Raw genomic sequence first — 26,389 nt, forward strand, 5'->3', positions numbered from 1 at the left:
GATGTTCTTAGAGACTGATCCCTCAGCTCTTGGGGCAAGCAGAATCCCCTGTGTGCAATCTCATCACTTCAGTCTGGTGGACAAATACCATCATTTTCTGTGCACTATGATATGAGAAAAGCTGGGAAGTGCTGCATTAGACTGACTGCTTTAATCTTAAATCTAAACCAATTCTTCATCTTAGTAGCTTTAGTTGAAGAATTCTGAAGAGAAGATACGATTTTCAGAGGAAACTGACTTCTTTTGAAGCCAGAGAATGATATTGATTTCTTAAATATAATAGTTCCTTTTGGCCTCCAATAGTCATCAGTCCAGCATGATAAAACTAACACTCTACTTTGAAAGCCTTTGTGTAGACATTATGAATAGTGGCCTTGTGAGTAGCTGACACACAGGTAAATGATCCCCATATATATTCTGTATCTTACTATTCAGCCACTTTTTAAATTTAACAACTAAACAATACGCCCCTACTACATACAAAGCACTGTAATAGACTTTGAAAATTAGTAAGAGGATACATAGTCTCTACCCTCACAAAACTTAGACTCTTAGAGAAGACGGATAATTAAAGAAGTAATTAAAACATGCTTAGAAGGAAGTGTAGTGGGGACAGTAGTTTACACTGGAAGATGGATCAAATTGTTTGGACTGGACAGTATCTTCCTGTTTCTTTTTGAGTAACAGGGTAACTTTTGGTATGGTTTTTAGGACCCTCAACTGAATGTCATGTAAGTATTCAGTGTAAACTGGAACATACTGTGATTTAGAATTCTTCTGAGTTAATGTAATGTTTACCATAGTAACCTTAGTAACATTGAGATTTTTAATTCATGTTACCTGACCAGAAGACAGTCTTGGTTTTACGATAATACACTTTTTACGTAAGCCTTTAATTATAGACAGGATTAAATGCTATCACAATTTAATAGTCTCTTGCCTTTTATATTTTCAGGGAAGGTATTCATATAAATCAAGAACTGCTGCACATATCTCCTTGTATTACAGAGAGGTTCATTGAACTGTTGTGTCAGTTCAACCCAAACCAAGTTACAGAGACACTGCAAGTTCTTGAGTGCTACCGCCTAGAAGAAACTATTCAGGTAAGGCCAATGATGTAGAGAAGACAAGCATAAACTTTTCCTAAGGAAAAGTTGAGGAAAGTGAGACTCACATAGTAAGATACTTACCTAAATGTATAGGCAGTAAGGGAGAGTACCTGGGTTTGAACCTGGATCATCTAACTTCATAGTGCCTGTTCTCAGTTGCTGTAGTAAACGTCTTCCCCATTTGTTCTGTGAAAACCATAAACAATATATGTCCATCATTGCTATTAATCAAGCTTTACATAAATTGTAACCAATACAGTACACCTAGTAAAAGGAGTATGGTAAAAGTATTAAAAGGGGAAGACCAAGCTCTTGTTTGCGGGCACTGATGGTAAGGCAGTCCTGTTGTTCCATGAGATGTGACAGGCTACATACCAGCACAGTAGCCTTTGCATAGTCATTGCCCTGATTCTCTTCCCTTGTTTTTTCCTGCTTCCAATTCAGAGTTTCATAATCTTCTATAAGAAGCTAGCAGACTCCTCCTTTAACATTTATTTTTTTAAGCACCATTATCTCTCTTTTCCTTTACTGTAAACATTCCTGAAATTATAATCTATGTTTTCTGCATCTACCTCCTGAAGGTAGACTTTTAAATTTTAATTATGAAACATTTCAAATATATTGTAACTATATGTATGTATATTTGAATACCAAATATCAGATACACATGTATCCACCACTCCAATTTTATAGCGATGTTAACACTTTGCCAGACTGACTTCAGCTCTTTACTGCCTTGTTTGTTTTAGAAATAACATACCTTTTATCTGTCATGTTCCACTCTTTCAAACCTACCAGGGGATTTTCTTAGATCTAATAAAACTTTCAGACTCATAGACTGTGAATGGTGTCCTAGGCCGCGCTTGACATCATTCTACTTAGAAAGCTATAGGACAGGAACCACAGCCTGCGGCAGGATGGACTTAAACATTCCTCTCCCATGGCAGTAGCCCTCTCAGCAGTCCAGACAGTAGTCCTTACAACCATCCAGAAGCTATTCTATCTGGCCCCCAGGTGACTGCTCACATTATTAACTGGAGCCAGGGAAAGGGGGTCAAAAAGGGGGAGATGGTGGTATGGTTGTTATCTTGGTTTAGAAGCATATGCCAACAGAAGCCAATATCTCTTGTCCCAACAGCACAGACATGGCTTCCAGGGTCCTCTTGCAATAGTTTTACTCCGGGAATTCCAAAGATATGGCTTTTATATATAAAGATATGGCTAGATGCAATTTACCAATTAGGCTATTTTTACCATAAGCAATGTTGCTTGGCAGCATAGTTGAAATGCTATCTTTATTCCTTCCTACAGAGTTAAGCAGATGTTAGAGGGGAAAGGATTTTGTTAACCTTTTATCCACAGCAGTTAGCCTGCGTATATATTTTCAGTTTTGTATGATTTTCCTTCATTATTTTGAAGATTTTAGTCCACTGTCTTTTAGCCTCTATTGTTAAAAGAAATGTGATATCATTCTAATTGTTATCCCTTTGTCATTAATCTGTCTTTATTCACTATTTGCTTTTAGGATGTTATTTTTTGTTTTAAAGTATAGTTTGCTTACAATGCGTCAAGGTATAAGTTTATTTTTAGGACTCAATATGATTCTTCAATGTGATTATTCTCTTTAATCAGTTGGAAAATGCCAGCCATTAAGTCTTCAAATGTTAATTATCTCCCATTTTTTCCCATTTTCTGACTCTAGAATTCTAAAAGACATATGTTAGACCATCTCATTCAATCCTGAGTATTTCTTAAATCTCATTTTCATCTTTTTCTTCTCTGTTGCATTTTAAGTAATTTCCTTAGATCTTTCACATCCAGTTTAATAATTCTTTCTTCAGCTGCATTTAATTTATTTAATCCATTTGTTGAATGTTAATATCTATGGCCATAGTGCTTGTTTTCAAGAATTATTTTTGAGAATTTCAACACATTTTCTAAACCCTGTTTTCTGTCAGTTTAAATGTGTTCATTTTATAGTATCTTCTGGATTTTTTACCTTTTATCTCAAAATGAGGGATTGGGACTCTATGGCCCATAGACCATTTGTTTTTGTAAATAAAGACTTATTGGAACACAACCATGCCCATTCATATTATTTGTGACTGCTTTCATGCTCCAATAGCAGCTTATGACAGAGACCTTTTTATTTGGCCATTTAAAGAAAAAAAAATTGACACCCCAGTCTAGATCCTGGGTTCGAATTGTCCTTATTGTGTCCTGATTCTCTGTCATGATAGAGGATTTCCTTGTATGGTGTATTCTTTTGTTGTTGTCTATGAGCTCATCTTCAGTCGAGATGATTATTTGTGTGATGCCCACCATACTATGAATTATAGGAGAGTAGTTTTCTCGCTTTTTCTCTGGAACCTCATGGGCTTCACTGATGTGGTAGCAGTTTATACATTAATTTCTTGGCTTGGAAATTCCTATGTCTCACAGGTGGTGTAAATTTCAATGCCATACCTTTGCACTGTGCTTGGGATTTCAGTTTCTCATTCTGAAAAGTCATCCCAGCACTATTTCTCCAAACCCAATCCTAGTGTAACCAGGCTTTCTTATTGCTTCTCTGCATCTGTGGGAAGAGTATTTTTAGCACCTCTTTTATTAAGGGTGTGTCCCCTTCCAGTGTCCTGGCTTTATGGAGTGGTCTCAGTTCCATCTCCTCAACTCTCAGGGGTCTATGACCATGTCTCTTATGGGCATTAAAAACCCAGCTTCTAGCCATTTTGGTCCAAATCATGGGCTGAGCCCCATCCCATCCAAATGACTATCAGCACCAACAGCTGGAACACCATCAAGCCTACAAGTTCTGTCTTTGATTTTCTTTGTCATTTCTGACACCTACGTTTTTGTATATTTCTAAAGCAGCTTTTTAAAAATGCTTTATTATGACTGTACATCATTTTTATGTTTTAATAGTGGGAATATGAGCTGAGTTAGCTTACTTTGCCATTTTGCTAGAATTCCCACTCGTGGCTCTTGTAGACTGGCTTATCTTATAAACATTGTACCTAAATTGCCTTTCCTTAGCACTCACCTTACTTAACTTCTCTATAGCATTCAATACCATTCACCATTTCTTCTTTTAAGCTCTACACAATGCCTGCAACCCCCTATGGTTTCTCTAAAACTCTCCTGTCCTGAGTTCCCTTCCTAATTCTCTGATCATAAACCCCTGGCATTTTTATTCTTTCACTTCCCAAATATGAATATTTACTGTGAATCTGTTCTTGGCCTGTTCTCTCTATGCTCAATCATTTTCTTTCTGTCCATGGCTTCTGTCTTTATTTTCTAGACTTGTCCCATGCAGTGTCCACTGTTACAGGTGGCCGTTGAGCACATGGAATGTAGTTAGTCTGAATTGGGATGTGGTGTAAGAATAAAATACACACTGAACTTCAAAGAAGTCTGTAAACTATATTTTTGTTATGGTAATGTGTATTTAGCATGAATTTGCCATTTTAACCATTTTTAAGTGTGTAATTCAGGGGCATTAATTCATTCACTATGCTGTGCTATCATTACTACCTTCTATTAACTAAAACTTTTTCATCACTCCAAACAGACACTCTTTACCCATTAAGCAATAACTCCCCATACTCCTCTCCTCAGCCCCTGGTAACTTCTAATTTACTTTCTGTCTCGTGAATTTACTTATTCTAGATATTTCATATAAGTGGAATCATACACTATTTGTCCTTTTGTGTTTGACTTATTTCACTCGACATGATGTCTTAAAGGCTCATCTATGTTGTAGCAAGTATCAGCATTTCACTCCTTTTTATGGCTGAATAATAATCAATCGTATGAATGTATCACATTTTTCTTGTCACTCATCTGTTAGTGTACACTTAGGTGGTTGTTTCTGCCCTTTGGCTATTGTGAAAATGCTGCTATGAACATTGGTATACAAGTATCTAAGTCCTGCTTTCTGTTCTTTGGGCTATATACCTAGGTGTGGAATTGCAGGGTCATTCATTGATAATTTAAAAAAAATTTTTTATTAGAGAAATCATGCAAAGATATAGGATTCACATATACTACCCTATTATTAACACCTTGCGTTGGCATAGTACAAAAACATAGAATGCTTTAATAACAACTGTGTTTGTCAACCTTGCACAGAGTCCATGCTAATTTTCTTTGTATTGTTTCAGTTTTAGTAATTGTGCTGCTAAAGTGAACACCAATAATACTTTTTTATATTATGTGTTGAAATGAATTTTAGATATATATTTAAATTTAGAAACACATGAAAATTTATTTGTTTTCCCTTTTTAAAATGTGGCTATTAGAAGTTTTTAAATTAGATATGTGGCTCGCCTCAATTTCTGTTGGACAACTCTGTTGTAGACTTAATCGCTATCCTTAGCCCCATATATCCAGGACCTATTCCCAGTATCTCAAACCTATTTCACACACTATTCTCTCCAGGAGATAGTCTCAAAACCTCGGAATCTTTTGGCTTCCATCTTCAGGGTCTCCCCCCCTGAATCATTTGCCAAGACCTATAATTCTTTTTCTGGACTGTCACAGTCCTCCCCTCCTCTATTCTTTTGTTTGACTCTCTTTAACCTTTTACTAATAACTCATATAAAAGTAATCTCAATGATTTCCTTAATTCCAGCCTCTCCCCTCTCTATTCAATTTTCTGAGGTTTATCTTATTGAGAGATATCTCTGGTCATATCACTTTTCTGTTTTCCTAGATGATGATGCCTAAGTTTCTTAAGCTTCTATCTAAGCCTTATATGATCTGTGCTGACCCATTTTTCAACCTCTCACTTATTCTATCCTATACTTCCCATAGCAGACAACGAAACTACTAATTATTCTTTTACATGCTACCAGTTTTTGTCCTCCTCTCTGCCTTTGTACTTCCTGCACCCCTAACATGGAATACTTTATCTTTTTAAAATATTTCCCAGTGTCAAGCCATCATCTAAGAACTACAGCTATTTCTGTATCATCAAGCCACTCTTTTCTGAAATTACCCAGTTCTGATTGTATATCTTATAACACTTATCAACTGATAGTTTATATTATTATTGTCTCTCTACCTACCTACCTATATGTAGATATTACCTTTCTCTAATGGATCTACCTCATCCAGGTGTGTAACATTTTTTAAAAATAAATAACTGGGGAAAAAAAAATGAGTGAATTCAATCCAGTGAGAACTGTTAAATGGGCCCATTTTATAATGTAAAGTAGTACAATACTAAGATACAAATTCATTATTTTTTGAATTAAAATATTTATCTTTTTCTCTTTCTTAGATTACCCAGAAGTATCAACTTCATGAAGTTACTGCTTATCTGTTGGAAAAGAAAGGAGATATTCATGGTGCCTTCTTAATAATGCTCGAGGTGACCTTTTACTGTATTTGCTTTGTCATGTTTCTGTCTATACATCTTATCTATTCAGCAGTTCACCTTAAATTTTCATGTTTCAGAGTAAGTTGCAGACATTGGTATATTGTTACCCCTTAGTATTTTTATCATGAATGTTACTGAATGGAGTTCAATATTCGTGGTACTTTTTTTAGATAAAATTTACATATTACAAAATGAACAAATCTTAAGTGTATCATTTGATGAGTTTTGACAAATGCATACACATGTGTTACTCAAATCCCTTTCAAGATAAAGAGCATTGCTTTAAAAAGCGAAAAATAGAAAGGGTTTGGGGAGGATGTGGAGAAATAGGAACCCTTGTTCATTGTTGGTGGTTGTATTAGTCTGCCAAAGGGATGCCAGTGCAAAGTACCAGAAGTCTGTTGGCTTTTATAAAGAGTATTTATTTGACGTAAAACTCTTACAGTACCAAGGCTGTGGAAAGTCCAACTCAAGGTACAATAAGAGGCACTTTCTCACCAAAGTCAGCTGCCATGGGTTGGAGCAAGATGGCAGTCGATCTCTGCTGGGTTTCAGCCTTCCCCTCTGGGCTTCCTCTTCCTCTTGAGGCTCCATGGGCTCTTCCCTATCTCAGCTGCAGGCTGGCATAGGGCTGGTCTCTCAGGACTTCCTATATCAGTCTATATAGCCATTCCTGTATAGCCACTGAACTTTTAAGGCAAATGACTCGTCTCTCCCTGGGGCCCCAGGGTCAGAAATGACAGCCTCCTTTCTTCGTGTGTCTTCTGGAGTGAGAGTCCGTTTATATCAGCCCACCAATGGGGCAGGGACTCAAATCTTAACAGGTAATCTAATCAAGGGCCTCTCAACTAAATCCAATATAATCAAAAGTGTGTCACACCCAGAAAAATAGATCAGTTTACAAACATAATCTTTCTCTTGTTGGGATTCCTAAAATAATCTCAAACTGCCACAGTGGGAGTATAAAATGTTACAGCTGCTATGAAAAACAGTTTGGCAGTTTCTCAAAAGTTAAGTATAGAATTACCATATGACCCAGTAAGCCCACATCTAGTATATGCTTAAAAGAATTGAAAACAGGGTCTTGTATATATATTTTCCCACTAACATTCATAGCAGCATTATTCACAATTGCCAGGAGAGGGAAGCAGCCCAAGTGTTCATCAACAGATTACTGAATAAGCAAAATGTAGTTTATACATACAATGGAATATTATGAGCTCTGGAAAGAAATAAAGTTCTGATATATGCAACAACATGGATGAACCTTGAAGACATCATGTTGAGTGAAATAAGCCATATACAAAAGGACAAATACTATATTATCTCACTGATAGGAAATCAGTAGAGTAAGCAGATACATAGACTCAGAAACTAGACTATAGGCTAGCAGGGGGCAGGGAGGAGGTGGGGAGTAGGGAGTTAAAGCTTAATTGGTACAGAATTTCTGTTTGGGGTGATGTAAATGGTAGTGGATGATGGTAATGGTAGCACAACATTGTGAATGTAACTAACAGCACTGAATTTTCTATCTGAATGTGGTTAACGGGGAAATTTTTAGGTTATCATAGGCTACTAAAATAAAAATAAAAAAATAAAGAATATTACCATCACCCCAGAAATTTCCCTCATGTTCCTTTCCAGTTAGTGGCTACTCCCATCCCCTCAGAAACAACTACTCCTGACTTTTTTTCTCTGTGGATTAGTTTTGCCTTTTATATTGATTCATATTAATGGAATCATCTAGTAGGTGCTCTTTTGTGTAAGGTTTTATCAGTCATTGTAATGGTTTTGAGATTTATCTCTGTTATTGCAGGCATCAGTAGGTTTTTCTTCCTTTTTATTGCTGAGCAGCATTTAATTATATGCATATACCATAGTTTGTTTATCCATTTTCCTATTGATTGGCACCTGGGCTATTCTTTTTTAACTATTATGAATTAAGCTGTTATCACTCTTGTACAAGTCTTTTAGATACGGGCAACATGGGAATCTGAGCATTTCTTTTTTCATGCATACATTTTTCCTCCCCCTCTTTTCCCCTTCCCCCCCCCCCCCCCCCCCGCTGTTTTCGCTGTCTGTGTCCATGCACTGCGTGATCTGTCTTTTTTTCCTTTTGTCTTCTCTTCTTGTTTTTCTCAAAATGAAATTCAATCCTGGGGATCTCTGAGTGTGAAGAGAGGTTCCCTGTCACTTGCGCCACCTCAGGTCTTGGTTTCTGCTGCACCTTGCCTTGACTCTCCCCTTTGTCTCTCTCGTCCCATGTTCATCTTGCTGCATAACTCATTTATGTGGGCACTGGCTCATTGTGCAGGCACTTGGCTCACTGTGCAGGCACTTGGCTCGCTGTGCAGGCACTTGACTTGCCATGCAAGTACTGGCTCACAGCACAGGAATGCCTTTACCAGGAGGCCCCAGGATCAAACCCAGGTCCTCCCATATGGTAGGTAGAAACCCAATCACTTGAGTCATATCCGCTTCCCTACAAGTCTTTTTGTACACAAACATTTTTATTTCCCTTGAGTAAATACTAAGGGAATTTTGGGATAGTTTCATTTCATGAGTGATTGTACCATTTTAAACTCCCACCAATAATGTATGAGAGTGCTGGTTGCTCCATATCCTCAATTTTTTTTTTTAATATTGCTTTCTGGCTAGGAGTAGATTAGGGAGGTCCTATTTATTGTTCCACATTGGCCTCAATTTTCTTCCGAGCCATATGATTGTAAAACAGGCCATAAGAACACCCCTCAGAAGCTTTGTATAAGCTCTTAATCTCTTTTATTCTATAAATTATCCCATTTCTCTTTTCATCTTGCAATTTATATGCTAAAGATACTGGGAACCTAGTTTTAAAGAATAAGTAGAAGTACTTCTAGCATGGAAGGAGAGGAAGGAAATCCTTGCAAGAATAAGACTATCATTTTCAGAGGCATTGGACTACAAAGAAATATGGACTGCCAGGAGACCAGCCAGACGGTACAGATTTGGAAAGATTTTGTGGGACATGCTAAAGAATTGGAACAAACAGTCTAAAAGTTTTCAGACAAGGAGCTTACCTGATATTTGTTTCAGAAAGGCTAACCCATTGGCTGTGGAAGGAGCTGATAAGGTGGGATGGGTAGTGGGAAAGGGGAGGTAAAACTAGAAACAAAGAATACTTGGGAAAGAGTTGCAGTAGTACAGGTGTGAGTTGATAAGGGTTTGAGCTAGGTGGGGCAGTGGTGGTGGAGAGAAGAGGGGATGGGTTCAAGAACTTATTGATCCTTTCATTATACTGTGGAGTGAGTGAGAAGGAGTTGTTAATGATGGCTTAACATTAGCCTGGATAGGGACCCTAAGAAAAGGAGCAAATCTGGGGTAAATAGGATATATTAAAGTCAGGGTCAGTGTATATTAAGAAGCCTTTGGGGGAAGCGGATGTGACTCAAGCAGTGGGTTTCCGCCTACCACAAGGGAGGTCCCAGGTTTGGTTCCCTGTGCCTTCTGGAGAAGGTGAGCTGGCATGGCGAGCTGATGCAACAGGATGACGCAAAAAAAGAGGCACAAAGAGAAAAGGCAATGAGAGAATCAACAAACCAGGGAGCTGAGGTGGCTCAAGTGGTTCGGCACCTCTCTTCCACATGGGAGGTGCTGGGTTCGGTTTCCGGTGCCTCCTAAAGAAAAGATGAGCAGGCAGAGAGCACACAGCAAATGGACTCAGAGAGCAGACAGCAACTGTGAAACAAGGGGTGAGAGATTAAATAAATAAAAATAAATCTTAAAAAAAAAAGCCTTTGAAACATGAGTTAAGGATGTCTTAAGGATCTAGATTTTGGTAGAGCAGTCGACACTACAAGTGCATATTTGGGAGTCATCAGCATAGAGGTGGTGATTGCACTGCGGGGATAGATGTGTCCTTTTTATTGCCACCTATCCCATCCTTTTTCCTCATAACCCAATATAATTTTATTCCTTTATCCAAAGCATAGATAGAACTTAATTCTCATTACTGTGCCTAAAGAATGTCAGTGGTTAATATGTGGTAGAGCAATAGAAGCAAAAGTGGGACCAAATAAATGATACTTGATGTTTTGGATCCTTTCCAATACTGCTATCTATGCTTTCTGTGTACACGAGGATTCTCATCTGAATGACAGTAAGGGAACTTTCTTAATAACTTTGTTGTTTCTTGGGAATTGTCCTTGAAAATATTTCTTTTAAACATTTGGTAGATTGGAAATATAAAGTATTCCTTTCACCTCCTTTATTCTATTTATGTCCTAGAGACTGCAAAGCAAACTTCAAGAGCTAACACACAAAAATGAAAGTAAGTTCTTGAATGTAAATTTACTCTTTTTTCTTCCATGGACCCCATGTTTTGAAAAATGTTGTCTGGTAAACTGCATTTATTAGTGTAATAATTACATTGGTACATCTGCATAATTGCTTTTTATCCACTTCAACTTGATCTAATTTTTACTTATTTTTCAAGAATTCATATTAGGAAATCATATAAACCATTGTGACTTTGTGATGCTAATTGTGAGTGGAGTTAAATGTACAGAAAATTAGGTACTATTCACTATTTTGGTTCTTTTTAAATTTTAATTCGTCCTTATGTTTTGATTTTGTATAAATGAGGTATGTAACTAAAAATTACTATAATGTACAGAAGAGCAGCAAGTCAGAGATTCTAATCAGTAAGTAATAGCCAGTGTTTTTATACTGAACCTGTTTAATTTAGCCCAGAGCAGTTAAACTTGACATTTTAGAATCTTGAGTGGCTTTATCACAGATATGTAATTTCTATCATATCCTTGAAAATTTCAAAATAACCCTCCTGGAGGTCAGCCAGTCACTTGTTAGGTGATGTTTTCAGTATTCCAGTGCTTTAACACACCAACACATTGGGTCCACCTAGTTCCCTAATACACGTTTTCCTCTGATTCTCTGTAGCTTGCTTGTTTATTTGTCTATATTTATTTATATTTTTAATGATTAGTCCTAGATGATAGGATATGTTGTATCTTGAGCATCTGATATTGTATTAAAATTTTTGGAAACTTAGTAAACAGTTTATTTACTTTTCCATATCTGGCCCAACTAGACATTTTAGTTATTTTTAGGATCATCAGTATGTGTTCATCTATTTGGTTATGTTAGGTTTGTTGCATTGTGATATGTTTCTTCTTAAATACAGTTAGTGTTACGAGATTCTTTTTTGCAGACAATACATATAAAAATGAGGGAAAAGTAAGAATATTTTCCCCAAATTAGTGCAATGATTTATAGGTGGTATGTCTAGAGAAGCCAATTCTTTGAATTCCAATGAAGATAAACTTCTCACTAATAATTTCATGTCTGCCATCTATTTTCAGATTCAGTTTTGACAGTATGCTTAAGAATTTTGGAGCATCTGATAATTGCAAGATATTGTGCTAGTTCCAATGGGTTATACAATAGATGACAAAAATACAGTCCCATCCTAAGAACTGCTGTCTACCAAAGGAGACAGATATGTAAATTAAAAATTCTAATGCATGTAGAATGGATTGCATAAAAGAGATACAATAAAAGTACCAGAGAAGTGGGGAAAATTCAGGAACCCTTTGTAACCAATGAATCAGGCTAGTTTTGTGAAAGACTTGTGTATTAGTCTGCCAAAGGGGTGCTGATGCAAAGTACCAGAAATTTGTTGGCTTTTATAAAAGGTATTTATTTGGGGTAAAATTTTACAGTTATGAGACCCTAAAGAGTCCAACTCAAGGTTGCTCTCTCACCAAAGTCACATGCCACAACATGGTCACTGATCTCTGCCTAGTATCTCCTTCCTGGGCTGCTGCTTCCTCTTAAGGGTCCCTGGGGATCAGCTGTAAGCTATCAGGTGAATGGCTCATCTCTCCCTGGAGCCCCAGGATCAAAAATGACAGCGTTCTCTTTCTTCCCACTTGTCTTTTGAGTGCCCGCTTGTATTGGGCCACCAAGGGGCAGGGACTCAACCTGAGTCATGATGTGGTTGAATCAAAGCTCTAATCCTAACAGGTAATTTAATCAAGGACCCCTCAACTGAATCCAATAAAACCAAAGGGTATCATACCCAGAAGAACAGATTAGTTTGCACATATGATCTTTCTCTTTTTGAGATTCATAAATAATCTCAAACTGTCACAACTTACCTTTGAGGTAAAATTGGAAGGGTAAGTGGGGGAGTTTGGATAGGCAGAGCAGGGAAGGAGCCTTGAAGAACACGAACATGAAAGTGCCCAATCAGTATCCTCAGGGAGTGAGAAATAATCTGGTGATACAAGAGCACAGAAGGTGAGAAGAGGAGCCAGAATGTTTACTTAGGGTCAGGGGTTACTTACATTCTAATTTTTGAAATTAAGAGTCTTAGCTGGTTTTTGTGGAGGGGAGTGATCTGTTTAAGAAACTCCTAGTGGCAGTATAAAAGGGAGTGAGGGAAGAAGATGTGGAAGTCAAAACTTTAGGAGGCTGTTAGAGCAGTGCAGATGAGGGCGATGCAGAGCCCAGGGCAAAAGTAGTGAGCAGATGCAAGTGTGGAAGTAGAATCTACAGTGGTTTTTTGCAGTTTATTTGAATGTGTGGGTGAAGGAGAGGGAAACATCACCGATAACGAAGGTTTATAAACTGGTTGACTTTAAGATGATGGTTCCATTAACTTGGAAATGTGAGGGGAGGAGCAGGTTTGAAAGGAAGAAAGAGAAACGGACTTGGCCCAGGGGTTAGGGCATCCGTCTACCACATGGGAGGTCCGCAGTTCAAACCCCGGGCCTCCTTGACCCGTGTGGAGCTGGCCCATGCGCAGTGCTGATGCACGCAAGGAGTGCCGCCCCATGCAGGGGTGTCCCCCACGTAGGGGAGCCCCACACGCAAGGAGTGTGCCTGTAAGGAGAGCCGCCCAGCGCGAAAGAAAGTGCAGCCTGCCCAGGAATGGCGCCGCCCACACTTCCCATGCTGCTGATGACAACAGAAGCGGACAAAGAAACAAGACACAGCAAATAGACACTGAGAACAGACCACCGGGGAGGAGGGGGGCGGGATTAAATAAATAAATCTTTAAAAAAAAAAGAAAGGAAGAGAAAAACCAGTTGGGTTTTTTCCACAAAGTTCAAGGTGCTTGCAGGACATCTGTGTAGAGATGGATATCCTAGAGGCAAGTGACAATTCTAAGGACTGGAGTTGCATATTTGAAAGTCATTAGCAAGGACATGAGAGTTGAAACCACAAGACTGGCTGAGATCATTGAAAAATGAAAAAGAGAAAAGGGCCTAAGATTAGTACCTTAGAGGAATATCTAATTTAAGAAATAGCCAGAGGAAGTAATGCTAGAGCAAGAACGGTGAAGGATAATAAGCTCTTCAGTAGCTACTAATCCACAAATAGATGATTGGGGATTTTCCATAGCTAAAGCATACTAAAATGCTCAGTGTGATATGTTTTCTACATACTGTGAATATCAAATATTAATATAGAAAATTCTTGCATAAAATCATCTGTTTTTTAATATACTAAATCTCAGTATCAAGTGTTATGGATGATTATATAATAAATAACTAAGGCTATACAAAGGAAAAAATAATTTTCACAGAAATGCTGAGATTATCAATAATATATCCTTAAACAATGTTTATACTTTTTCTGAGTCTAGATAGAAAAGAAGATCCCTCACTGAAGGAAGTTGAAGATACCGTGGTAGAGACAATTGCCCTTTGCCAGAGAAATTCACATAATTTGAACCAACAGCAGCGAGAGGTAGGAGAATAACTACTTAGACATTTAAAAGCCTGTTCTTAGCTGATACTAGGAATAATTCTATTTCCACTGCCCTCTCAACCATCTGAGTTTAATTCACTGGGTTTTAATCACTGTTTAGTGCTCCCAGGAGTACAAGACTCCTGAAGTTGTTATAAGGAGTGCCTGGCCTCTTTGTTCTCACAAAAGGCTTTATATTCTTAGATTTGGCTGTGCTGCAAACCTAAGGTGCATGAATACTAAGGATCCTTGTTCTCCTTGGACTGAGATTTCGTGTATTCCATGTGGTAGTACCATGGCTGTGGCATCGTTTATCATCTCTTTTATTCCCTGTGGATGAAAGTGAGCATGAGGAACTGGAAGAAAGCCCTCAGACCTCAAGGATACAGGGAAAGCTGAAAAGTGTCAACGAAGGCTGTAATATAGTAGTTCACAACCTTGGCTTCACATTATAGAGTCTCCTGGAGAGCTTTGAAAAATCCCAATACTCAGGCTGCACCCCAGATCATTAAATTAAAATCTCTGGGGTGGGACCCAGTCATCGGTTATTTTTAAAGCTCTTCACACAACTCCAGTGTGCAGCTAAGGTTGGAAACCACTGCAATTACAGATCCCAAAATGCACAAAGGAAATAAGCAAAACCAGAGGAGGTATAGTTTAGCACCTAGTGCAGATGGGAGTTCCAGCAATGAAATAGAAACTAAGGGGATGAGATGTGATTTGACAGTTAAATTCTGCCATACTTTTAGGTAAAGCTGCAGCATGATATGGCTTGACTCCTCTGTGCCTGCCCCTCCAGGGCTCAAGCGTCTGACTTAACAGTGTGTAGCTTCTTTCTACAGCCCATGTTTCAGAAATGGGAAGTAGTGATAATTTCTTGTATACATTTAGCCATTTTTGTAAAAATGAAAACATTAAACCTTGGTATCTTTTCTGTTCTTATGAGATGGGTAAATTTCTCCTTTAAATTTTTGTTAAGGATTTTTCAAGGTCATGAACTGATGAAAACCCTTTATAATATAAAAAATTGTATTAAATGAAAACATTTAAATATGAATGTAATTTCTTTGTTTATTGCAATAATATTTTTGTGAAATGATGCATATTCATCATTTTTAAAAATGGTGCAATGCAGAAAGTTATACAGAAAGAGGGTCTTTAAAAAATTACTCTATACCTATCCTGCCACCCAGAAATAACCTATTATTTCCATTTGGTGAACATCATTCTAGATATTTTATATCTGCTTAGGTTAATATAATTTTGGAAAAATTGGAACAAATAATGCTTGCTTTAAAAAATAAAGTATTCAGTTTCACTTACGTAGCTTACCTAAAACAGACGTTTCTTAATTTTAGATAAAAGTTTTTTCATTTTATTTTTTCTTAATCTCTAAAGTTAAAAAAAATCTGAATAATTGTAATAGGCTGGAACTATTATGTTTTTTTATTTATAATTACATTTCAATTTTTATGATATCTGTGAACTGTGCCATTAAGGAAAATTTGCATGAAGTCATACTCCCAACATTCCCTCTTAATTTTAATTAGTTATGTTATCATTTTGTATCATTAAGGTTAATAACTCTTACATTCTTTTCTGTATCCATAATTCTCTTAGTTTTTTAATCTTAGATCTTTATTTAAATTGATTATGGATTCACCACCAATTATTTTGTCATGTTTTTCCATTCTCAAGTTTTTACTTTTATTCATCTTTTGGTTAGCTAGCTCCATTTGGACATGGTTATATTTTGAGGGAGAAGCCCAGTAAGAGAGAATTCTTAAAGCTATATTTATACATATTTAACACAAAGCTTTATTTTCAGCCATTCCATCTCCTCTCTATTTATCTATTTTATATTCTTCCCTCCGCTCATAAAAAATTGAAGGAAAACTACAATTATTGACACATGTTATAAATAGAGCAATTTAAGTTCACATAAACTAAAATATGTCCAGATTCACAGGGATTAATGGTAAAATTAATTTAAAATCCAGGCCTCCTAACCATGAAAACATTATTCTGACTGTATTTGAACTCTGTATCTCTTAATCAGAGACTTTGCCAAGACTTCTTTTGACATAGCAGAAGGAAAATTTATATGTTTTGTCAAAGAAAAACCCTGTGTGTCTGAGCTGGGATTTCACTTGTCTTAATAAAGGTATTATATATTAGACCTCTTTCTATCCTTTGAAATTTTCACTTCTCTGAGAGCATAATTATGCCATTTACTATACAATTTATAATACAGTTAGGAGATGTCTGTCTCTCTCATACACTCCCCCCTCCCCCCACTCTGTACTTCCCCCCACCTCACCCATCAATTCTGGTTTCTGCTTCATTGAATAGGTTTCATAACAACCCAAAAAAACCTTGGAGGTTGGTTTTTATGGAAATATTATTTTGGTGAAAATCCTAAACTGGTTTATATAATACTAATACTACATTTTGGAGACTTTTAATAGTTGTTTGCTTTATTTTTCTTTGCTTTATATTTTGTTTTGTTTTGGAGAAAGTAAGCATAAGAGCTGTTGCCTTTATCTGAAATTCTTCCCAGACCTAGACTAACTAGAAAATTTGAAGAATCAAAAGCTAGATAATGATCCTTCCAAAAGTATCATCAGACGGTTTAATATTACGGAGTATTTCCTTAAAGTTAGACCTTAGGAAGTTGGGTGGTTAGTCCTTTCTCAAGTAGAATCTCTTGCCATCTCTCCCATTTTTGTGTATCTCTCTGTTTATACTGCGACCCCAGTGTCCAGAGGCTATAGCTTTGCTATGCATGTAATTCCTTAAAACCTGCTTGTTATATAACATGAAAAAATAATACAAGTTTAGTTGCATTCTCTTAGGGGTTAGAATTTTCATGGTCATGGATGGTTATTTTAGCCTGTGGATTTTTAGAGCTATTCAAGTTAATTTTTTAAGAACTGGTGTTAATAATTAAGAGCAAGACAGATCAAATAGTTAAAGAATTTGGAGTTAGATGTCTAATTTAATGACAAGTGTGATCTTTGGCAAATTACTTCTCTAAACCTCAATTTCTTATCCCAAATGAAGATAATATCAACTGTATAAAGTTATTATGAGTTTGAAATTAGAAAATAAATGTAAACCATTTAACACAGTGCCTGATACATAATGGGAACAAATAAATTATTAGATCTATTCTTTTATCTCAATGTGTAGTTGAAAATGTTATTAAACAATGTTAATGCCTCTTCCTGGTCTGTGATGACTTAGGAAATATCAAATAATGCTTGATACAGGAAAAAAACTTGAGGTAACCTTTATTTATCTACCTTGCTTGACAACCAAAGAATAATTGGATGGGGGAGGGCAGGGGCACAGGAGCAGCTGTGTGTGCTATGGGAAATTCTCCGTTCCCTTTTGTGGTGCATAGGGTTATAGAGACTTTTCCAGTGATACATTTATGTGAGTGTATATAAAACCTAACAGGAGGGAAGTGGACTTGGCCCAAAGGATAGGGCGTCCATCTACCACATGGGAGGTCTGCGGTTCAAATCCTGGGCCTCCTTGACCCGTGTGGAGCTGGCCCATGCACAGTGCTGATGTGCGCAAGAACTGCTGTGCCAAGCAGGGGTGTCCCCCATGTAGGGAAGCCCCACACGCAAGGAATGTGCCCTGTAGGGAGAGCTGCCCCGCTTGAAAGAAAGTGCAGCCTGACCAAGAATGGTGCCATACACACAGAAAGCTGACACAACAAGATGACGCAACAAAAAGAAATACAGGGGAAACGGACTTTGGCCCAGTGGTTAGGCCGTCCGTCTACCATATGGGAGGTCCGCGGTTCAAACCCCGGGCCTCCTTGACCCGTGTGGAGCTGGCCATGCGCAGCGCTGATGCGCGCAAGGAGTGCCGTGCCACGCAAGGGTGTCCCCCGCGTGGGGGAGCCCCACGCGCAAGGAGTGCGCCCGTGAGGAAAGCCGCCCAGCGTGAAAAGAAAGTGTAGCCTGCCCAGGAATGGCGCTGCCCACACTTCCCGTACCGCTGACGACAACAGAAGCGGACAAAGAAACAAGACGCAGCAAATAGACACCAAGAACAGACAACCAGGGGAGGGGGAGAAATTAAATAAATAAATAAATCTTTAAAAAAAAAACAGAAATACAGATTCCCGGTGTTGCTGATAAGGATAGAAGTGGTCACAGAAGAACACACAGTGAATGGACACAGAGAGCAGACAACTGGGGGAGGGAAGAGAGGGAGAGAGAAGGAGAGAGGGAGAGAAAGATAAATAAATAAATGAATGGGGGGGGGGGGGAAACCTGACAGGAATCTCTGCCCTGGTTCTTTTGAACCTGTCCTCTTCTGAGACACATGAAATTGCAATTCCAAGGTTTAGACTTACTTAACTTCAGCATTCTTATATTTCCCAAGGCTACATGGTAAAAATAATCTGTTTTAGCTATGGTCCCTACTTTATATCTTTTTTCTTCCAATCAAATGGTCCCTATTTTCTTTTTCTAATTTTCCCCAACAAACATTTATGAGAAGTACATGTCAACCTGTAAAACACAATGCTGATGTTAGGTGTTAAAAATAACAGAGAACTGTGCTTTTTCTTTGGTTTCCCCTGACACTTGTAGGCACTCTGGTTTCCATTATTGGAGGCAATGATGGGCCCCCAGAAGCTGTTCAGTTCAGCTGTACCTCATCTATACTCCGAAGGTGAGTTTATCAGAATCTACACCAGCAACTCAATTTTTATCTGCTAAAATTATCATTATATACCTTCCCAGTATTATAGTCTTGTTATTTTTCTTAAGGAATTCATACTGTTTTGGTTTCATCTTTCAAATTAAGTTCTTTCTGTGGCACGTTATATCATTTGTCTTGAATAGTAGTAGTCTTTGCAACTTTAAAACAGTTAATTTTTAAAAATCAAACTGTCCTTGGTTAGCTAAGTTTTTAGGAAAGTATATAAATCTGCTATTTTTCACTGATAGGAAAACTTAAAAACTCTTATTTTAAACTAACCTTAGTATTAACATTTTATTATAACAGCTCTGAAATCTTTGACCATGCAAGTTCTAAACAGCATGGCAGCATTTATTGCCCTTCCATCTATCTTGCAGAGAATCTTACAGGTGAGTAAAAAGAGAGAAAATACTTTAAAAGTGAGAAAGTACTAAATTAATTGAGCAGTTTCAGCTAATATTTTAGTTGTATGTAAATACTGTAACAGCTGATGTTTGAATGGGTTTCAAGCATTATACAGCTAAGCTATACAAGCTTGCTTTGATGTGCTAACTGGGAGAGATTTCTTTTCAGCTGACTATGTTTTCTAAATCAAAAAAGATAAAAATCAAGTAAATATAGGCATGTCTTAATCATTGCTTGTTACTAGTTTTCTGACTCATCCTAGAACTTTTCTTTAAGTCCAAAACCTTCCCATCCTCTAGATTCTGGCTAACTTTGTATCCAAAGCCTTTGTAAGAAATAGCCTTCCACCTGGTTATTTTCAGCAAAATGTCCCGAACCTTTCCAACTTCATAGAACAGGGAACAAGAAAAATACACAAAGATGTATTTTTAGAAAAACCTGTAAGCATTCTTGGAGGACTCAGCAGAAATTATTCTTAGAATCCCTTTTGCCTTCCCTCATTTTATGCAGTACAGACACACATACACACATACACACATATCCATACATACCCCAAACAAATAATAAAAGATAATTTGCTAATAATTTTTATCCAATTAAGAGTTTCTCTATCAAGCATCCTTTAAGACTCTCTTAGCTCTACTCCCCATTTGATGTTAAGCTTCTGAGCCTTTACTGATAAATCTGCATCCAGTAGTCCCTCTCACATAGTACATTATCATTTTTTTTTAAAAGACTTATTTACTTATTTCTTTCCCCCACCCCCATTGTTTGTGCCCACTCTCTGCTCTCTGTGTCTGTTCGTTGTGTGCTCTCTGTGTCTGCTCATCTTCTTTTAGGAGACACTGGGAACCAAATCCAGGACCTCCCATGTAGGAGGGAGGCATTCAATTGCTTGAGCCACATAATTTCCCTGCTTGTTGTGTCTCTCGTGGTGTCTCCTTGTTGTGTCATCTCATTGCATCAGCTTGCCATCTTGCTCATTGTCTTTAGAAGGCACCGGGAACCAAACCCGGGATCTCCCACATGATAGAGAGGTGACCAACTGTTTGAGCCACATCTGCTCCCAGGACCTTATCACTTAAAATGTATTTTTGCACCTTATCTTATTTGAATGTTAACAACTATCATGTGATGACTAATTCTATGGTATAGACTATATCTCTTCTGTCTACCTCAAAATACTTTAATCATATATAAAATAATATCTCCATACAGCAAGAATATTTTAATTTATAAATTAAAATAGAAAAAATGAAACTTAAAGCCAAAAATAGGTTCTCTTGCAGAGGATACATTTTGCTGTATGTTGAGCTTTAACATTACATAAATCATAACAAATTTAAGAATCTATTTTCCCTTGGCAGAAGTGTATGATTTAAATTTTTTTTCTGTTTTAAGACTCATGTCTTTGAAGCCTTTTGATATTTGAAAATCTTCACTTTATTTTGAGTTATGCTGGTATTCATTTTAATTATATTCTTACATCTACTTTCAGTGCTTTTTAACTCCCACTAATCAGGAGGGTATGCTATTTCTTAAATTCCTTATTTGCATGTATATGATTACTGTAATAATGACTTACCTTTTATTTGTGTAGAGATTTGTAATTTTTTAAGGTACTTTCACAGGTATTATCTCATTTGAAGCCTATAGCAAGCTCTTGAGATAAATAGGGTTGGTATGAAATTTTCTATTGGCAAAAGGGGAAACTGAAGTACAGAGAAGTTAGGTACCCACCTGCCATTAGAATTGACAGAAACTGAAATACCACTAGAGCCTCCCATGTCCTAATTTGTGTTCTTTGCAACTAAATCATATCAAGGTTTGTCATTTGTTTGACACATCCTAGTCTCCTGAGGAATTTAGCTTATTAATTATCTGTTACCCTGTTTGGTCATTGTCTACTTTTATTTATCTGTTCATTCAGCCAAAATTTAAGAAGAATAAATTAAACCCAAATAAGTAGAAGACAAGAAATAATAAAGAACAGAGTGGAAAGCCAGAAACAAAAGGACAAATACTATGTGATTTCACTGATATGAAATCATTAGAATAAGCAAAGTTTTAGAATCAGCATCTAAAATACAAATTACTATGGAGTAGGGTGGAGATAGAGAATAGTCAAAGTTTAAAATGGTACAACGTTTCTATTTGGGACAATGGAAAAGTGTTGGTAGTGAATGGTGGTGATGGTGGCACAACATTGTAAACATAGTTAACAGCACTGAATTATATATTTGAACGTGGTTTAAAAGGGAAAATTTTAGGTTGTATATATGGCACTTGTTTCAGTCAGCTAAAGGCTACCAAGGTAATGTACCAGAAATGGGTTGGCTTTTACAGTGTGGATTTATTAATTTATATGCTAACAGTGCTGAGGCTGAGAAAAATGTCCAAATCCAGGCATCAGGCGAAGCTCTCTCCCCAAAGACACATCTGCCAGCAGTCTTGGACACTGTCACCTGGCAGTGCACAATGGCAGCATCTGCTCCTCTCCCTTCTCCTCCATATCTTGGTGCTTTCAGCTTACGGCTTCCTCCAGTTTTCTCTCTGCCCCTGTGGCTTTCTCTTTCCTGGGTTCTTTTGATTTCAGCTTCTGGCTTCTAGGACTTTCTCTCTTAGCTTCTGGGGTTTCTTTCTGTGAGCTCCTGTGTCTCTTTCCATATTTGTCCCGTTTATGAAGGACTCCCATAAGAAGATTAAGACCCACCCTGGGTCACACCTTACTGAAGTAATCTAATTAAAGGTCCTTAACCGAAGTAATTTAATCAAAAGGTCTCCCACCCACTGTAGGTTCACACCCACAGAAAGGGATTAACTCCAAGGACATGATCTTTTCTGGGATCCATACAATCTCAAGCTACCACAGTATTAGAATAAAATTTCTTTTAGAAATCCATGGCACTGCCCAAAACAAATCAGCCTAAGCTAAGCTATGGACTATAGTTAATAGTACAATAAAAAATGAGTGTAGAGAGAAGCAATGTGGCTCAAGTGTTAAGAGTTTCCACCTACCGTATGGGAAAACCCTGGGTTCAATCCCTGGGGCCTCCTGGTGAAAAGGAAGAAAAAGCATGCCTGCACAGCAAGCCAGTGCCCATACAGTAAGCTAATACCTTCACAAGTGAGTCATGCAGCAAGATGATGACACAAGAGAGATGAAGGGGAGAATCAAGTTGAAACACAGCAGAAACTAGGAACTGAGGTGGCACAGCTGGCAGGGAACCTCTCTCCACATCACAGGTCCCCAGGATCAAATCCCTATGAATCCTATAGGAGAAAAAGTGAAAAAGAGAAGACAAAAACAGATGCAGAAGATCACACAGCAAATGGACACAGACAACACAGACAGCAGTGTCTTCTATTTTTTAAAAAAATTATTAAAGAAGTTTTGGGTTATAGAACAATCAAGCATAAAATACAGGATTCCTATATACCACCTTGTTATAAACACCTTGTATTGGTGTGGAACAAGTTAAAATGGATGAAAGCACATTTTTATAATAGAATGATAATCAGTGAAACAGAAAACAAAAGAAAGAGAAATTAAAGTAAACCAAACCTGAGTGTTTAAGAACAGTAAAATTGATGCATCAAGCCAGGACAATCAGATAAGAAAGGGTGTAGAGTTTGAACAGATATTACCAAAGAAGAGATACAGTGGCAAACGTATGGTGGTAAATAAGCACATGAAAAGATACTTAACATCATTCTTTGTTAGGGAAATACAAATTAGAGCCACAATGAACCCACCTATGAGAATGGCTCAAGTTAAGAAAAGACATATTGGTGAGTATGTGGAGGAACCAGGGCTCTTATGCTCTGCTGGGAATATAATGTGGTGCAACTTTGGAAAACAGTTTGGTCTTTTCAAAAACTTACATATATACTTACCATATAATCTAGCCATTAAACTGGAAATTTATTTAAGAGAAATGAAAGCATATATCCATAAAAGACTTCTATCACAAATGTTCATAGCTTATATGTAATACCCAAAAAGTAGAAACAATCCAGATGTCCCTAAAAAGGTGAATAGGTAAAAATACTGTTGTATACTCATACAGTGGTATACTACTTAACAAGAGGAAGGAATGAACTGTTGATACACATAGCAACATGGATGATCTCGAAATAATTATGCCAAGAGAAAGTAGCCAGGCAATGAAACAATGCAGACTGTATGTTTCCATTTATATAAAATTTATGAAAATGCATATTCATCTGTAGTGACCAGAAGTAGATCAGTGGTTGTCTGGGGACAAAGCTGGGAGGATGTAGGTCCAGGGTGGTAGTAGGAAGGGATTACCAAAAGGCATAAAATGTGAAGGTGATGGATATATCCATTATCTTGATTGTGGTGATAGTTTTACAGGTATGTATATATATGTAGATATGTCAAAACTTATATACTAAATATGTGCAGCTTATTGTATTAGATCTTTATAAAGGTTTTTTTAAAATTTTAAAGCTTTATTTCAAATTTGAAAAATAAAATAACAGACAAAAGGCAGCTCAGCAAGTTATGAAGCATTACTCCTAAAAAGTTCTGTCCAGGTACTTTTATCTTATCTGATTCCAGCAACAAACTCAGTTGTTTCTCCAGTGTTCCGAAAGGTACACTGATGAACATAGATTAGTTAAATGACATGGTTATCGTCTCCTCATTACTGAAAAAAGAGGAAAAAAAGCTTAATCATATTCATATCTCACAAAACCAAACCCCATATTTTTTTTTTTTTTACCTTTAGCATTAATGTAGTACCTCCTTTCCTTTTGCCACATTCTTAACACCTTGTAGTAGAATATTCCTGTATTTGTGTTACCGCAGTCCTCATCTACCACCAAAATCAGTGTAATACATTCCCTATATTATCCTCCAACTCTCTTCCAACTAACATTAACCTTCCTAGACTAATTGTTTCAGCCACAATCACATCCATAAATCAACAGTGTTTGTTACACTCATTCTAATGTGCTACCTTGAAAAGTCCATCCATTACCACGTATTTGCAGTTGACCTTATTAAACATTCCCCATACATCCAGCATCATCTACCCTTCTCTACCCACATGGACTGTGAAGTGTAGGTTGGTACAATCTGGAAAGCTTTTTTTTTTTTTAAGTCAAGTTTGGAGTTATATAAATATTTCTTACCCTTTTTAAACCCCTCATTAAAATTATATTAGAGACAATAATAAGCTTATAAGGGCAAAGAACTAGAAAAAATAAATCAACATATAAGAGATTTCACAGAAGATTTGGAAGACAGATTCTAACCACTGAGTTAGCAGAGCAGGGGATGCTCTAACCTAAAGTACTTTATCAGCTACACTGTGAGGTTTGAAGCTGAGTTTTTTCAAAGTCTGGGTATAAGTGTTTGGGCTCCAGGTCCCTTTCCTACACTGCCAGATTATTTTACCCCTGCTATGAACATGGTAAGCCATTGGTGTGTTAGCAAGAGAATTGAATCAGAGAGGTTCTAGACTTAGGGTCACCAGGTACAATGAGGGAGGGGGCTAAAGTAGAGGGTAAAATTGAAGATTAGGGAGAAGTCTGCTACTAACAGGATCCCCACCTACCCCCCTTCCCCTTCCCAGCAGTCAGTGATATGCACCCCCCCCCCCCTTCTAATTCCTAAGAAGATTGAAGAATCTTTTTCTTGAGAAACTAAATTATCTCAGATGAAAACAATCTGCAGATACTGATATTTTAGGGTTTCCTCAAGAAAAAGACCAGCTAGCAACACTGGCACTCTACATTGAAGTGCATCAGGCAACAAGCTTTAACCAGTATTTTAGTGCTTTATTCTTCCATGGAAACAAAATTGCTAAGGACCAGGAGGCCTTTTAGGAAAACCAATATGACAGAGTTCACCAAAACAAACAGAAGAGAACCATGAAGTAAAGATGATCCTGAAGGAGATGCTTGCAATAAATATTTAATATCCCAGAGAGATGAAGGAGTTAGTGCATGTCACAAAACAAGATCAAGATGCTGTGAAAAAGAGAAGCAATTAATAAGATAGACAAAACAAAAATTCAGTAATGTAGGTTGAAGATAAAGTTGAAGAAACCTCTTATATGTTAGACTATAAATACAGAGAAGTTGAAAATTGGAACAAAAAGTTAAACCAAGAGGGCTAATCCAGGAAGTCCAACAATCAACTAATAGGAGCCCTAGAAAGAGAGAAAAGAGAAACAAAAGAAATTTATGAAATCATACAGGAAATTTTCCCAGAACTAAATGACTCAGGTCTCCAGATTCAAATAGCCCATTCACTTTCCAGTACAATAAATTTTTAAAATAAAATATCCACACTTAACACAGCTTCATGATATTTAAAATAATAGGGCTATAAAGTCAATACTCTACAATCTTCCAGGGAGAGGAGAAAAAAGGTAAAGATAACACAGAACAAATTTGGTAATCCAAATTGGATTGGACATTTCAGAAGCATCACCAGAAGCCAGGAGGTAATAACACAGTGCCTTCAACATTCTGAGAAAACATTTTCAGTCTAGAAATGTTAGGCTAACAAAGCTACCAATCATGTACAAATATGACATAGACATTTCAGACATACCAGAACTCAAAAAATTTATCCCATGTATTCTTCCTAGGAAATTACCAGGGAAGTAAACCAATAATTGGTGGAGAGCAGATGTGGCTCAAGTGGTTGAGTGCCTGCTTCCCACATGGGAGGTCCCAGGTTTGATTTACCATGCTTCCTAAAAATAAAACTTTAAAAAAAAAAAATTTAAAAAACAAAAAGCAAACAAATGAAAAACCCAACTCAGGGGAGCCGATGTGGCTCAGTGGTTGAGCACCAGCCTCCCACATATGATGTACCAGGCTCAATCCAGGGCCCCAGTACCTAAAAAAAATTGGTGACCTAACTCAGAAAAGTGACTAAGTAATGTAGGATTACTCCTTTGCCAGAGACCTCAGAAGAAGTCAGTCCAGACTGAAATAGAATAAGTCTCCTAAAGGGAGTTCTCCAGGAATGATA

At 37.3% G+C, this 26,389-nt stretch overlaps 1 protein-coding gene and 1 non-coding gene across 5 annotated transcripts in view; one reads left to right on the forward strand and one right to left on the reverse strand.

Annotated features, from left to right (window-relative positions):
* VPS8 (VPS8 subunit of CORVET complex) overlaps positions 1 to 26,389 on the forward strand; it is a 294,602-nt gene that overhangs the window by 204,815 nt on the left and 63,398 nt on the right. For all 4 annotated transcript variants that reach the window (XM_058295485.2, XM_058295487.2, XM_058295486.2 and 1 more), the window contains 6 exons: positions 956 to 1,103; positions 6,391 to 6,480; positions 10,756 to 10,798; positions 14,141 to 14,244; positions 18,858 to 18,939; positions 19,276 to 19,358. In XM_058295485.2, coding sequence (XP_058151468.1) covers positions 956 to 1,103; positions 6,391 to 6,480; positions 10,756 to 10,798; positions 14,141 to 14,244; positions 18,858 to 18,939; positions 19,276 to 19,358 — 550 coding nt within the window. The remainder of the gene's footprint in view (positions 1 to 955; positions 1,104 to 6,390; positions 6,481 to 10,755; positions 10,799 to 14,140; positions 14,245 to 18,857; positions 18,940 to 19,275; positions 19,359 to 26,389) is intronic.
* On the reverse strand, positions 5,189 to 5,299 carry LOC111759216 (U6 spliceosomal RNA). Its single transcript, XR_002793287.1, has one exon. It is a non-coding gene; the product is annotated as a U6 spliceosomal RNA (small nuclear RNA).

This window comes from Dasypus novemcinctus, chromosome 4, assembly GCF_030445035.2.
Source record: "Dasypus novemcinctus isolate mDasNov1 chromosome 4, mDasNov1.1.hap2, whole genome shotgun sequence".
NCBI lineage: Eukaryota > Metazoa > Chordata > Mammalia > Cingulata > Dasypodidae > Dasypus > Dasypus novemcinctus.